Source organism: Nestor notabilis, unplaced genomic scaffold, assembly GCF_000696875.1.
Source record: "Nestor notabilis isolate BGI_N333 unplaced genomic scaffold, ASM69687v1 scaffold9025, whole genome shotgun sequence".
NCBI lineage: Eukaryota > Metazoa > Chordata > Aves > Psittaciformes > Psittacidae > Nestor > Nestor notabilis.
Genome location: NW_009930602.1, coordinates 31,352 through 45,441, shown reverse-complemented (window position 1 = coordinate 45,441; position 14,090 = coordinate 31,352). Strand labels below are relative to the sequence as shown.

Sequence of the window (14,090 nt, the reverse complement as noted above, 5' to 3'; positions counted from 1 at the left end):
CTTTCCCTCTTCCTCTCCTAGGAATCTGAGCAACAACAGAATAACTACTCTAGAATCAGGCTGTCTTGATAACTTATCTAGCTCACTAATGGTGGTAAAGCTGAACAGGAATAGGATTAGTGTGATTCCACCAAAGATCTTCAAACTGCCTCACGTGCAGTTTCTGTAAGTAGAAGTCTTGAAAGCTTCAAACCACAGTGTTTACAGCTGTGTTGTTCATCTCGGTATGTGTTCTCGACTTGCACAAAGTGGTGCTTATCAAAATACGTCTTAATATTTGAATGTCATCTTTATTAAAGGGAACTGAAAAGGAACCGGATTAAAATAGTGGAAAGTCTTACATTCCAAGGACTGGAATCCTTAAAATCCTTGAAAATGCAGCGCAATGGGATTAGCAGACTAATGGATGGAGCATTCTTTGGCCTGGGTAATATAGAAGAATTGTGAGTATGCCTAGTCATGGAATTTCTTTAAGGGGTTTTAGCCGTGGAGGGTTGTGTCCTGTACAGCTTCCTTTACATCAAGGCTGTGCCAAGATACTGATGAGCATCCCAGGAAATGAGTTTACAGATCTGTATTTTCCCATTATTTTGGTATTATGTCTGGTTACTTCAAGGTGGAAAGATTTTGGCTCTCTCCTCAATTCTTCCCACTTTCTGAACAAGAATACTTTGACTCTGTAGGTTGCTTTTTGTTGGCTTTCATTTGCACTCACCGTAACATGGGACAGTTCTTTGCTGTGTGACTGTTGGACAGAGATAGCACAAGGGTGTGCTATGCAGTGTTAGCAGAAGACTTTCAAACAAGAAGTAACCTTTGAGAACAGACTTTACAGTTCTGCTTCTGCCACTGGATCACTGCAGCTATTGTGTTTACTCAGTTCCTCATACACTTCAGTTCACTCTTTTGGTTTCAGGTTAATATAATCATGCATTTCAGGTGGCCTAAGGCTTAACATTAGTAAATTGTTTTGCAATCCACAAGGTGAAATTTTGTAAATGCATGTTTCATTGATTATCTATTTGGCAAATGTTTTTCCTTCTAATTCCTTAGAGAACTGGAACATAATAACTTGACAGAAGTAAACAAGGGCTGGCTGTATGGTCTGCGGACATTGCAACAACTCTATGTTAGCCAGAATGCCATTAACAGGATCAGTCCAGATGCATGGGAGTTCTGCCAAAGGCTTGCTGAGCTGTAAGTCCTGGGATGCTTTGCACTGGGGGTTTTGCAATGTTGCAGTAACAGATTGGATGGCACATATGTAGCAAGAATGAATTACCAAAGGAAGTACCGGATTTCCTTGTTAGGCCCATGGTAATGCTCTGTATTTTACTTATATTTGTAAGTGTTCTCTTGGAGAAATTAATCAAACCCAGTAGTTAATCAAGTTTGATAGTGTCTTCATAATTAAACCCCCTCTACTTGCCTTTTAGAGACTTGTCGTACAACCAACTAACTCGCCTCAGGGAGTCTGCCTTCGTGGGACTTGGTGTATTGGAGAAACTAAACCTGGGTGACAATCACATCAGTCACATTGCTGATGGTGTCTTTCGAGGTCTGGTGAATCTTCGAACCTTGTAAGTACAGAAAGCTTCTAGATGAAATCTCAGTTTGATCAGTGAAGCTTTTGGAAATAACGACAATGAATATCACGCTGTGTAAGGCTGAGATCAGTGTTTTGGCGTTGGTGTGTGCTGCCCTGCAGGTGTGGTGGGGCTGATAATCTTTTGGTCTGCCAAGATAACAGAATTCTGGCCCAGCTAAAACAAACCAACCAGTTAATTTTAGTGGTGATAAGAAACAGAGGCTTGGTAACCTCAAGTGCCAAATTGCATGTCATGCTGGTTCTGAGAAGGTGTGGATAATGAGCTTGCATAAATGCCAGCTGTGGAGCAAATGGTCAATCCAGACCTCTCTTTATTCCGGAGGGTTTTGTAAGGGTTGGAACCTCAGAAACAAAGTGGTGAACCCTTCTGCTTGTAGAAGATAAGGTTTAGCCCACCCTGCTTGGGTGCTGAAGTCATAGACATAGCATTCAGGAGGAGTGTGGAGTTACTTCTTGCTGGCAGAGGCACAGCTCTGCACTTGCCAGGACCTTTTGTAGCAGCTGCAGCTGTTTGATATTTCTGACAAGAAAAGACTCAATCCTGACTCTTAATTAAAAAAAAAAAAAGTAGTGTCCCAAGTAGATCTGAGCAGTTGGAATCACCCTAAACAATGATAGTGGAGAAAGGAGTGAAAGTTTATAACCCCTCTGTCAGTTCATTAAATAAATGCTTAAATAAGCAAACTCACTAGAGAGATTTATATAAGCAGTCAGATTCTGTTAACCTGAACGCAACCTTTTAATGAAATAATTAAAACTAATTTCTTAGACTTAGAGTAGCATGAAAAAGAACAAGAGCAGATTAATTAGTAGGTTTTCCTGGGCTCCTCACGGCTCAGCAGCTGAGAAGTTGGCCATTTGCTTTGGGTTTGGAATGTGCAGGAGCAGGGCAGTGGTGATTAACAAGGCTCCAAGCATTCGTGCCCAGCCAAGCATGAGGAGCCAACTCCCCAGCTCACACAATGAGGGGCTTTTCTTTTTGGGTTGCTCACTCATTTTGCTAAGTGGTCTGAGTAGTGGAGTGTAAAAGTACTTCAAACAACTGGAGATGCCTTGCTGCTGTCGGATTAGTTCCATTGTTGTTTGTACACTGGTTGTTTCAATGCTGAGGCTGATGTAAATATTTCTCTCTATGCTCAGCTTCTGCCTCTTCTCTGCAATGTGGCTTTAATTAGCAAGAATAAACTGTAAAACTATGTTAACCACAAGGTAGTAAGAGCAAGGTAGGATTAAAGGTCTATCTAAAAGTAACACTGAAGTTTTACATCTTATTGTTATTTACTTCATACTGTTGGGAGTAACTTGGCATTGATACCCCTCCAGCATTCACAATCTAAAATTTTGAAGCAGACCTGCAGATAAATGTAAGAACAAGTTTCAAATCACAAGAATTAGCAACTTGGTAATAAATTGGGCATATTCTTCATCTCGTGGTTCTTATTAGATCACGTCCATGTCGAATACCTGAGAAATTTTCAGAGAGGAAAATGGGAGCAAGTATCAAGGCCATATTTGTTAAGACCTTTTGATGCATGAATCATTCTCTTTTTGTCCTAAACATTAAAATGTATGTCTGTTAGTTGTGGAAATGACTACTGCGTGGTGTTAAGAACAAGACTTCCATATTTCAAAGTAAGAAAAATAAGAATGTGTTACCACTGACAGTGTCCTGGAGGTTGATCCCAGTCTCTTCCAAGATGCTATTCTACACAATTTACAGTCTCACCCAAGAGAAAGTAAATACATTTTCTACCATTAGCACAAGGAATGAGGTGTTTGTGAGATATACAATTGCCTCTGTCAGTTGACTAGTTTGAAAACTTGGTTTGGTATCAAAACAGAAAAATTCTGGCTTTGAGAGAAACTCCTGATTCAATCCGTCCCATTCAGGCTAAAACTGGAACTTAATTTATTTCTTCTTCTCTCTAAAAAGCATTTAATCCACTCCAAACCATATTGCTATACAGTTTCTGCTGTTTAGACAGCTCTTCTCTGTGAGGGACCAAAGTGCTGTGCAGAGGTCAAACAGAAATGCCATTAGCTGGTAACAAGATTTGTGGACAGAATATCAACTCCATTTGAAAATCTACTACTTTGTGCCTGGCAGCCTTTACACTGTAACCTGTGTGTAATCTCTTAATATGCTAATGCTACTATAAGCCTGTTACTCGGGAAGATTAACGCTGCTGGTGTATTAGTAAATTCACTTACATGAACCAACTTGCTTCAGGAGCCTCTCCCAGCTTCTGGTAAATAGTCCATCACATGAGCAGTGCAAGTCAGACTGGGTCTTTCCTTCAATACCACATCAAGAAGTTGTGCTGCAGAATTTGTTTGTGGTTCTGTCTGCAGCACTGATCTTAAGCAGTTCTATTTTCCCTCGCATCTCTGCAATGAGATACTCATCTTCTGACAAGCTTAGTTTTGTAAAATTAATCTTTACAAAAGATCTGAGACCTTCCAGGCGACGCTGTGCCATAACACCAGAGCTGGCTTGTACAACAGTAAATTCTTTTCCCTTGCTGGCCACTAACAGTGGTCATGATGATGTTACAAGGCTTCTTTATGAGAAAGCTTTTCTCCTGCAGGGACTTGCGGAACAATGAGATCTCCTGGGCCATAGAAGATGCAAATGAAGCATTTGTGGGACTCAGCAGGCTGGATAAACTGTATGTATTACAGACTGTTGAGATGGCAGCACTTCCCAGGCATGCAGAGTAGAGGGAGAGTGCAAAATACGAAGTAATTGTAGATCAATGACACGAGGCAGAAAGCTTTACTAGTTTGCAGCTGTATTCAGTATGTTTCCATTTGTGTGCTCCAGCCTCTTGATACAGGCTTAAGTTCCAGGTTCAGGAGCATCTGTAGCTCTGGGTCACCTTGCAGCACCAATTTGAACAAATTAAGCATAAGTACTTGATTGCATTTATTACTGAATAGCCTGGTCCTGCTGTGTGGTGATTGTCACTTTTTGTGCTGCTGTAGTTTGGGTAAAAGTTACTGCTTATTAGAAAAACCCCAAACAAACCAAACCACAACACAAAGTATTTTTTACCAAATATGAAACACTGTTGAATTAACAGCTTTTCAGTACTTAGACTGTGCATTTTTCATCCAGTGCCATGTGCTTCGTAGGAAGCTCCATCCTGCAGAGCTACAGGCATTGTTTATAACAAATAGCTTGGTATGAGGGTGCAGTCTCAGAACTAATGTGATTGTGACAGATTGGCATTAGAAAGTTATTGCTCCACTCCCAAGTTCTGCTTAGCACCGTTTCACTCTGCTGACTTAAATTATCTTCTGACACATCTCTAACCCAAATCTCTAAGTTAAGAATGGAAAAGAAACCCTGTTCTTGAGAAAACTAGTTGAGCTTTAAGATGAAAACCTAGTATTTGATCTTTAGCTCAGCTATAATGAGAAAAAATGTAGTTAAATGTCATGGGGAGCCTTTTTGAGTCTTACTTGTGAACTCATACTGATGTTCAAACTCGTTTCTGGGGCTTGGGGGCTTTGTCTTTCAGAATCTTGCAAGGAAACCAGATTAAGTCAATTACCAAAAAAGCATTCTCTGGTCTTGAAGGACTTGAACATCTGTAAGTACTTTACTTTGTAGAACTTCTAATTATTTGTCAACTTCAGTCTTGTGTTACCTGTCGAATATTTAAGAATCTAACTGAAGGTAGCATATGAAATCACACTTACCCGTTATTTTTCTCTTTGCTTAACTTCTAGAGATTTAAGCAACAATGCAGTAATGTCCATCCAAGAAAATGCATTTGCCCAGGCTCACCTGAAAGAGCTGTAAGTTTATAATAGTTATTTTACAGCTTCTTTGCAAGTTGTACCTTGTAGATAAAGCTAAAATCCTTCAAATCCTTCAGCCATTGTAGCATGGACTGAAGTGTGTCTGCTTTCATCATGAAATATTTCAAGCAGTGCTGGTAAATTACTGACTCAAAATTGGTAGCAGTATCCTTAGATTTAAGGTTTGATAAAATGTGCACCTCCATCTCCTTGACTGCAATTGGAAAATACTTTTTTCTTGCAGTGCTGAACCATGAAGTTTTTCATATCTTACAGTTTTGCAGCAGGCTCAGCACATGCTAGGATGGAGATGGTGAATAAAAGAAATAATTCATTGTCTTTCATTCTGGGGAAATTTGGCTTTAAAATTCACAACTAGACAAGAATTTTTACTTACTTTGCAGATGCTTAAGCTGCCAGAGCCTCTTGTGATCTTCACACATTTAAAGTAGTATAATGTGAAGTGACCTTCACACCCAAGACTAATCCTACTGCAACTCAGTCATCTCTATGAGATAAAGTCACTGAATATCATGTAATCTGTTTTAAATCTGCTACTCAATTAGTTAATCTTGGCCAGATGGACTTAGTCTGCAAGATCTGCCAGGTTGAGGAGACACCTAAAAATGAGGCTTTCATTGCCTTCTCTAGTGTGTCTTAAAAGTGAGGAATTGTTGGCATTCATGGGCAAAGAGCAAGATGCAATCCTAGCTTGTCTGTGTGCTTCTCCTTGGTTACTGCTGGATTCATCTCGTGGCAGATCACTTCTTGTTGAAATGTTGGATTTTCCCCAGTCAGTCATACTGATACATAACATGTAGGAAGCTTTGAAAGCAGGCGGTGGGGAAAAAGTGACCCAACATTGTTTCCAGCTTACAGTTTTTCTTTGGAGTAGAGAAAACAATCTGCAGTAGATACTGGTATGAAACAAATCGCTTTCATTCTTAAATATTTATTACCTGGCATGAAAATGAGTATTGAGGCTTATACTCATTTCATAATGACAAGTGTGTTGAGTTTGAGACACTGCTGCTCTGAAGTGTTATGTTCCTTTTGATGGCTTTTAAGAGGGACGGGATAATTGTAAAGACAGGCTTAGTATGTCTTTTAGAAGTTGAAAATCCAAGGTTGTTTTCTTCAGAATTAAAAAGAAGTGTAAGATTTTAGTGCTGACATAGAGGGAAAGATTTTTCTGGGTTGCTTATAGCATGTATAGCTAATGTTTTGTAATAAATACCCATAGGCATAAAGGAATACTATGAATCTTGACATTTCTGAACATAGATGCTTTAAGTTGTTTTGCTGCATGAAATCACGTGTAGGAAATACATAAACTTTAATCCCACTTTTGTTTTGCCTTGTCTCTGCAGAATTTTGAACACTAGCAGCTTGCTTTGTGATTGCCAGTTGAAATGGCTGGCACCAGGGCTCCATCCACAGTGGCTCACTGACAGCCATTTACAGCAGGCCGTAAATGTTAGCTGTGCTCATCCAGAGTGGTTAGCAGGACAAAGCCTTCTCAGTGTGGACCCTGATGACTTTGTCTGTGGTTTGTATTTTTAATGACTTTTGATATCAAAACATGGTAACACAAATCTGTGCAGGTACCTTTCTGAAATCAGGCTGTGGCATTGCTGGAGGTGTTTGGTCTTGGCCATGGTGTGCACTTGGGCCTCTGTACATCACTGGGTCTGCTTTTGGAGTTTGGGATATAATTCTGTTTCTCTTTGATTTGTTGTGTTTGAGCACTGAAGCTAACCTGAGGGAGTAATTGTGTGAGAGTGAGTTGGTTTTCATGTAGGTTACTGTTAAAAACTGGTAATGCTTCCATTCCCCCTGCTTTAGCTTGGCAAGGGCTGTTTGACACTTCCTTATTGGTTCTTGTCCATACCAGCAAGACCAGAGCCACTAATACTCTGGCACATCTTCTCGTGCTCTAGAGCTGTGATATTTATCCGGTCTCTGCCACCACAGTGTCAGACAAAAGCCTGCTTATTTTTGTAACTGAACTGTGAGATGGAAAACTGAGAGTCTCTTTGCCCAGAGTCAAGTGTGAAGTCTCTGGCAAGCCTGGAAATACTCTGGTGTTCTTTTCTGGGTGAGCAATCTGCTAAGTGTGACTTCTGTGTACACAGTTCTTTCATCCTTTTGGTGGCAAAGGCTACAATAATCATCATGTAGGTGCAAGCACCCACTTCTCCATTCTGATACCACCACTGTGGTGCCTGGACACTGGGTGCTGCTTGTGCCTAGGAGAATGTCTTTGCTGCAGTAATAGGTATTGAAATAACTCCCATTGAGTGGCATGAGATAAGAGTGAACCGCCAGTTTGCTCTGCTTTGTTTTGTAGAACTTAAAGGCTCTTCAGGATATTTAAATTGCCTGAGAATAAGTCTCAGTCCTTCGTAAAAGAGCCTGGCTTTTCAGCTGAGCACAGCTTTTGTGTGTGATATAAATATAGCAAGCTCCAGACAGTTGTACAAAATGCAGGGTGCTGCTCAAGACCATAATTCTCTGCTGATTGTTTTCAACCCTTATTCTGGTAACTACCTGTGGTTCTAATCCTCTCTCGCAGCTTGATTTCCAGCTGGCAACAGCTGAATATGTGCACCTCAAGCAGGACATCTGTTCCCAAAGCTTGCTCTCTGCTTACATTGTCTTTACAGTGAGTTTTCTTGCAATATTAATTGCAAGTTGAAGAGGAAGTAGCTAATCTCAATGCTTTTCTTTCCAGATAACTTCCCTAAGCCGCAGATAAGAGTGCATCCTGAGACCAGAGTTGCTCTGCGAGGCATGAATGTGACTCTGACTTGCACTGCTGTGAGCAGCAGTGATTCACCCATGTCCACTGCTTGGCGTAAAGATAGTGAGGTGTTGTATGATGCAGAGGTTGAGAATTTTGCCAGGTACCAGCAGCAGGGTGGTGAGGTGGTCGAATATACCACTGTCCTGCACCTTTTCAATGTGAATTTCACTGATGAAGGGAAGTATCAGTGCATCGTCACCAATCACTTCGGCTCCAATTATTCCAACAAAGCCAAGCTGACTGTCAATGGTAAGCAATAATGGTAACAAAGGAGAAGCACTTGAAACCTAAAGTTTTATTTAAATAGCTTCAAGTCTGGTTTTCACTAGAGATGGCCTAAAATAGTCTTGCAGGACTGTCTCACTGGTATTTAGATGTATTAAATATCATTTTATAAACCAGGAAAGATTTTTTTCTGCGTGGGTGAAAAAACTTGTGTTCGCTTTCAAAAGGGGCAGATATATCCCATGCTTTCATTACCACACAATTAGTTGTTCATCTAGTTAAATGGAGGTGGAAGTCTCTTAAACTAAAAGCTCCCTCTGCTGTCTCTTCAGAACTAAGCACCTTTTCCCACGTGTTAAGCTAGGGAGGATTCAAGGAAAATTGAGTGGTGGGACTGGAAGCAGACTCTGAAAAATCAATTCTGAAGTCCTTTGTTTTTAGCCATCATGATTCTTTTTATTTTGGCTTGAGGGAAAGGGAATAAGAAGACAACGTTCACATCAGTCAGTAGATCACTGATCCCCACTGTATCTGGGAGCAGAGGTGCCTTGTGCTGCTTTTGCTTGTCTAGAACAGGTAATGCAGACTTGGACTGAGCAGGTGGAAGTTCACCTTCCCTTTTACTAGGGAAGAAAAAGTCTGACAAAGGGCTTGCAAAGGCTAAACCTTTTCCCTGTCTTTCCCTCATGAGAAATGTCCTTCAGCTCATCTTAAATGAGCACTATAGATACTGTATTCAAATTTGAGGATAGGCTGTTAGAAATCACCACTGGAAATCTGCGCAGTTCTTAGGAGAATCTACCCCTCTCAGGGAAAACTAGAGGATGTTTCAAATTTGTTTTCAGATATTCTTTGTGCTGTGGAGCTTTTGCTGCTTTTTCCCTGGTACTGAAACCACTGAATCTAGTCTCCTTTGCTCCAGAGCTACCTTCTTTCCTGAAAACCCCCATGGATCTTACTATCCGCACTGGGGCCATGGCCCGGCTGGAGTGTGCTGCAGAGGGTCACCCTACTCCACAGATCTCCTGGCAGAAAGATGGTGGCACAGACTTCCCTGCTGCAAGAGAGAGAAGGATGCACGTCATGCCTGAGGATGATGTGTTCTTTATTGCAAATGTGAAAATAGAAGACATGGGAATCTATAGCTGTATGGCACAAAACATTGCAGGTGGTTTGTCAGCAAATGCCACGCTGACTGTGTTAGGTAAGTGGTGTGCTAATCTGTGCTTCCATGTGGAGCCCTTCACCTCTGCAGTGGTGTAGTGTAGCGTAGCTGTAAGCTTAAGTCCTAAAGAATGAAGTTAAGACATGAAGAGCAGCACTTGACATGGTTTTTGAACAGTGAAGCTTTAGCAGCTAAGCTTCTGGTGAAGTTAGTATGATCTTTGGAGGAGAGAGCTGAGGGACATTCCACAGTCCAGCAGTGCAGACTGGATAATTTGTGTTGCCTCACAACAAATCCTATTGCAAGTGACATGAACTATGTTGAGTAATAATGGAAGGACAGTTCCTCTAGAGTGCAGAATGTTTGAGGACACTGACTTTTACCATTATGGTCATAAGCAAATTTAGAATTGAATACGTAAAGCAGACTGAGGCTAGCATGTAATCTAGGGGATGTTTGCTGTACCCCCTTGGCTGCAGTGATCCACAGGAGAGCTGAACTTCCTGAATCCTGTCTTTGACTGCCCAAGTTTCAGTTCTGGTTGTAAGATCAGATTTCTAAATACCATGGAGTACACACTGGTGTCACACAATGAACTTCCCTTACAATTTACTGCCTTTTTTCCTTCCCTATCACAGAAACTCCTTCCTTTGTGAGGCCTCTGGAAGACAGAACTGTAACCCGAGGTGAAACTGCTGTCTTGCAGTGCATAGCTGGTGGCAGCCCTGCCCCACGCCTCAACTGGACGAAGGACGATGGCCCTTTGACGGTCACAGAAAGGCATTTTTTTGCTGCGGCAAATCAACTCCTTATCATCGTGGATGCTGGGTTAGAGGATGCTGGGAAGTACACATGCATTATGTCCAACACACTGGGCACTGAGCGTGGCCATATTTACCTAAATGTCCTGGCTTCTCCAAACTGTGATTCTTCCCAGAGTGGCATTGTCCATGAGGAGGATGGCTGGACAACAGTGGGCATTGTGATTATCGTCGTGGTGTGCTGTGTCGTGGGAACCTCCCTGGTATGGGTTATCGTGATCTACCAAATGAGAAGGAAGAGTGAAGATTACAGCATCACTAACACAGGTAAAGTGCAAAAGCAACAGCCTTCAGCCCTGTTTTTAATACAAAACACTTAAGAGGGGTGAAATGTCTGGAATCAGTACAGATGGATAAGATTGAAGAAACGAGGGGTTTCTTCTAAAATCTCTTCAGGGATTTGCTCAAATTCCTTCATTTTAGAGTTGTTTGGGTTTTTTTAATATCAAGTATTAATTTTGTTCTTTATATGCTAGATTTGTTCTCTATGGAGGGAAAGCAGTAAAGTTTTGGAAATAAATATTTGAGTAAACTTAAAAATGTTTTCAGGACCTGGGATAAAGTGTGTAAATTTTCCTTCTGTCCCTGTTAGTTTTGAACTAATGATACAGGTATTTAACTGAGGCAGAAAAAAGGTAACTGTGAGTTGAAGTTCTGGGTGACAGTTTTCTTTACATGAGTAACAGTGTGGGTACTACTTTGAAATGTTCACACTTAGCTGTTAAAGTCATCAATGTTAATTCTGCGTTGCAGAGGAGATGAACCTACCGGCAGATATTCCCAGCTATCTGTCCTCCCAAGGAACTCTGTCAGAGCCTCAGGAAGGCTACAGTAACTCAGAGGCAGGAAGCCATCAGCAACTTATGCCTCCAGCTGGTAGCTACGTGCATAAAGGCACAGATGGTAAGCAGAGCCCTCACATGTATTATTTGTGTTCCAGCAGGATGCCAGTGCACGGTCTTGTCCTCACAGCTGGCAGCAGTATTGCACAGAGCTCTGTAGTACTGAATCACTAACATGAAAGGTGACTTTTCCTAGAGAAGAACTCAGGTTGATCTGAAAATTTCCTTCCTGAGTTTGAGGTGTCTCATTTTCTTCTAGTGTTTGTTAATATTCTGCTGTCAAGGCACTTCTGCATTCCATGTGTGCTCTTTAATCTTTGGTCCAGCAACACCTGGGCTCACATCTGCTATGAGCATCTTTGCATGTAGGTGTCATGACTGCTGTCCTTCAGGTGCCAGAGTAATACAGTTCCCTCCAAAGACTCTTTGCCTCATGGTTTGTGATCTGTTCAGCAAGGTGGGGATGCCATTAGAGAATTCCTAGGTTAAATGTTAAGGTACATTTTTATGCTATTTCTTTCCATGGGCATCTCAAGAGCCCAGGCAATAGAAGTAGAAGTAGTTTGTTTGGAAGATGACTTGCTGTACCATTTGTCCTTGGCATAAAACTATTGCCTCTGCCTGACATAGTCTGCTTGTTACAATCATAACTAAAGGGTCTGCACTTTAGCTGGACAATTTCAGGGTATTTGTGTCATTGAGTCTACAGTGATGCCATCTTTTACCACCCAAATGCTGAGGATCTGTTCAATCTTTGTATAGCCTGTCTTTTAAAAGCGGTCCTTCAGATCCGGACTCTGCACTAGAGCCTATTAAGTAGGAGCTGAGAAGCATCTCATCTCAGTGACCACTTTATCATCTGGGCATGCAGGGTACCAGCCTGGTACAAGAGCATAAGCTGATGTGGATAGGTATCCTGGTTTGATTCCAGGGCTGTTTCAGCCTGGTGCCCAAGCTGGTTGGACCTGCATTAGACAGGAGAGCAAACATGAGATTGCTCACACTCATGTCCATGGTTTTCCACTAGTCAACCTCAGAAGGGCAGTGCTATGGAGACTTTGGGTGGTGGGGAACCTAGAGCATTTCTCTTGTGACTTCTTCAATTAACAGTCAAGCTGAGTACTCTGTTGCCACATTAACTGTATAAAGACCCTTCACACATGATCATACTAAGACATGAAAAGAGTCTGGGAATCAAGCATCCTTATCCTGTTTGAGAGTATCTTGGTTTTTCATTGCATTTATCAGGTGGTGCAGCACCGTTGGTGATCTGCTCAGACTGTTACGACAACGCAAACATCTACTCCAGGACACGAGAGTACTGTCCCTATGCCTACATTGCAGAAGACCCCCTGGATCAAACTCTCCCTAACCTCATGGTGCAGATGTCTAAGGAAACGTATACAGCACGCACCCAGCATGAAACCAGTACTTTGGATAATCTCTTAGCAGACAGAGACATGTCTGTCTTCCTTACCAACCATGACAAAATGAGTGAAAAGAAAATCTCCTCCCAGCAGATCAATGGTGAGTGTCCTCTTATTCCTTTTGTTGCTTTGTATTCCCTGATAACTCTGGTTTTCCTTGTGCTACCCTTCACTATTGACACACAGCTAATTCTTCTAGTGATTGTAGTTTGGGAGTAACTCATGTCTTTAATGTTCTCAGAACTAGCCCTCAGTTGGCATCCAGTACCCAGCAGTTGAAGAGGGTGATGTTAAAAAGATGGTATTTCTGAAGCTGCAGTTCATCTCTTTAAGCTTATGGAACGTGATCTTTTACATGTGCTTCAAGGACATCTATTAGCCAAGAGCTTCACTAAGAAATTCAAATAGGCCTTCTGTTTGAGCCGGCCTCATTTTCAGAGTACTCCAAAAGTACTTTTTTTTTTGGTACATGTTGACTTTCTTCCAGATAGCCTTTTAAAAATTCACTCTGAAACAACACTCTGTGCTGCTGCTGCTTACTGTACCAGGTTGCTGAAGAGGGAGAGCATCCAGTAAAACACAGACTCATAGAATCATAGAATGCATAGGGTTGGAAAAGAGAAAATAACCTCAGGCAGACTGTTACTGCCGAGCTGCATCACTCAGTGAATCTCTCTTAAAATTTGACTGTTATCGTGAACTAACTCCTGTTCATCTTCTAATTTCTTAATTTCTCTTCCCCAGAACCCTTCCAGCTTCCTCTATGGGGAGTGAACAAGGACGTGGCGCTCCCTCACTCCCACTTCCTGCATCAGCAGTCGGGCCGGGAGACCCCTCGGCCTCCCAGCAGCGAGGGTGCTGCTGTCAGCACCCAGGACCAGGCGGCTCCACCCGGAGCCTGTCCCCGCGGACGGGACCGGAGCTTTGATTTTAACAGGACACACAACATTCATGACTATAGTGAAACCACGTAAGACACTCAAACGGAGTCTTGAAAGCAAATCTGTATCAACTGACTTGTTGTATTTACTACCTCAGGACTAACCCCAAGGCCAAAGATGCTTGTGTATGTGTGTCTGCAGTCACAGGCTGGCTAAACAGTCAGACTCTCTAGGAGGAGGTGGCACATGCCCTTTTTCCCTTGATTTCTGTGGATTGGAAAATGAGAATGTGTAACAGAGAACGCATGGATGATTAGTGGTATCTACCATAGCATTAAAATGAGGATTTTCTGATGTTGGAAGCAGCCTTTGTGTTGGTGCATGCTTTGAAAATCCCTCAAGAATGCATAGCTATTTCCCACTGCATTGTCTGCTTGAAAGCAAATGTTCAGGGCCTCCTCATGGAATTCCCCAGTAACTGTAAGCATAAAATTCTTGGCCAGCTTC

At 41.9% G+C, this 14,090-nt stretch overlaps 1 protein-coding gene across 1 annotated transcript in view; it reads left to right on the top strand.

Moving 5' to 3' along the window:
* The window catches only part of LRIG2 (leucine-rich repeats and immunoglobulin-like domains 2), a 14,890-nt gene extending 1,214 nt beyond the window's left edge, over positions 1-13,676 (top strand). The window contains exons 3-16 of the mRNA XM_010015483.1: positions 22-165; positions 300-443; positions 1,054-1,197; positions 1,437-1,580; positions 4,198-4,278; positions 5,134-5,205; positions 5,345-5,413; positions 6,787-6,965; positions 8,151-8,471; positions 9,370-9,651; positions 10,251-10,700; positions 11,187-11,336; positions 12,524-12,802; positions 13,447-13,676. Of these exons, the coding sequence (XP_010013785.1) occupies positions 22-165; positions 300-443; positions 1,054-1,197; positions 1,437-1,580; positions 4,198-4,278; positions 5,134-5,205; positions 5,345-5,413; positions 6,787-6,965; positions 8,151-8,471; positions 9,370-9,651; positions 10,251-10,700; positions 11,187-11,336; positions 12,524-12,802; positions 13,447-13,676 (2,689 nt within the window). The remainder of the gene's footprint in view (positions 1-21; positions 166-299; positions 444-1,053; positions 1,198-1,436; positions 1,581-4,197; positions 4,279-5,133; positions 5,206-5,344; positions 5,414-6,786; positions 6,966-8,150; positions 8,472-9,369; positions 9,652-10,250; positions 10,701-11,186; positions 11,337-12,523; positions 12,803-13,446) is intronic.
* The last annotated feature ends 414 nt before the right edge of the window (positions 13,677-14,090 follow it).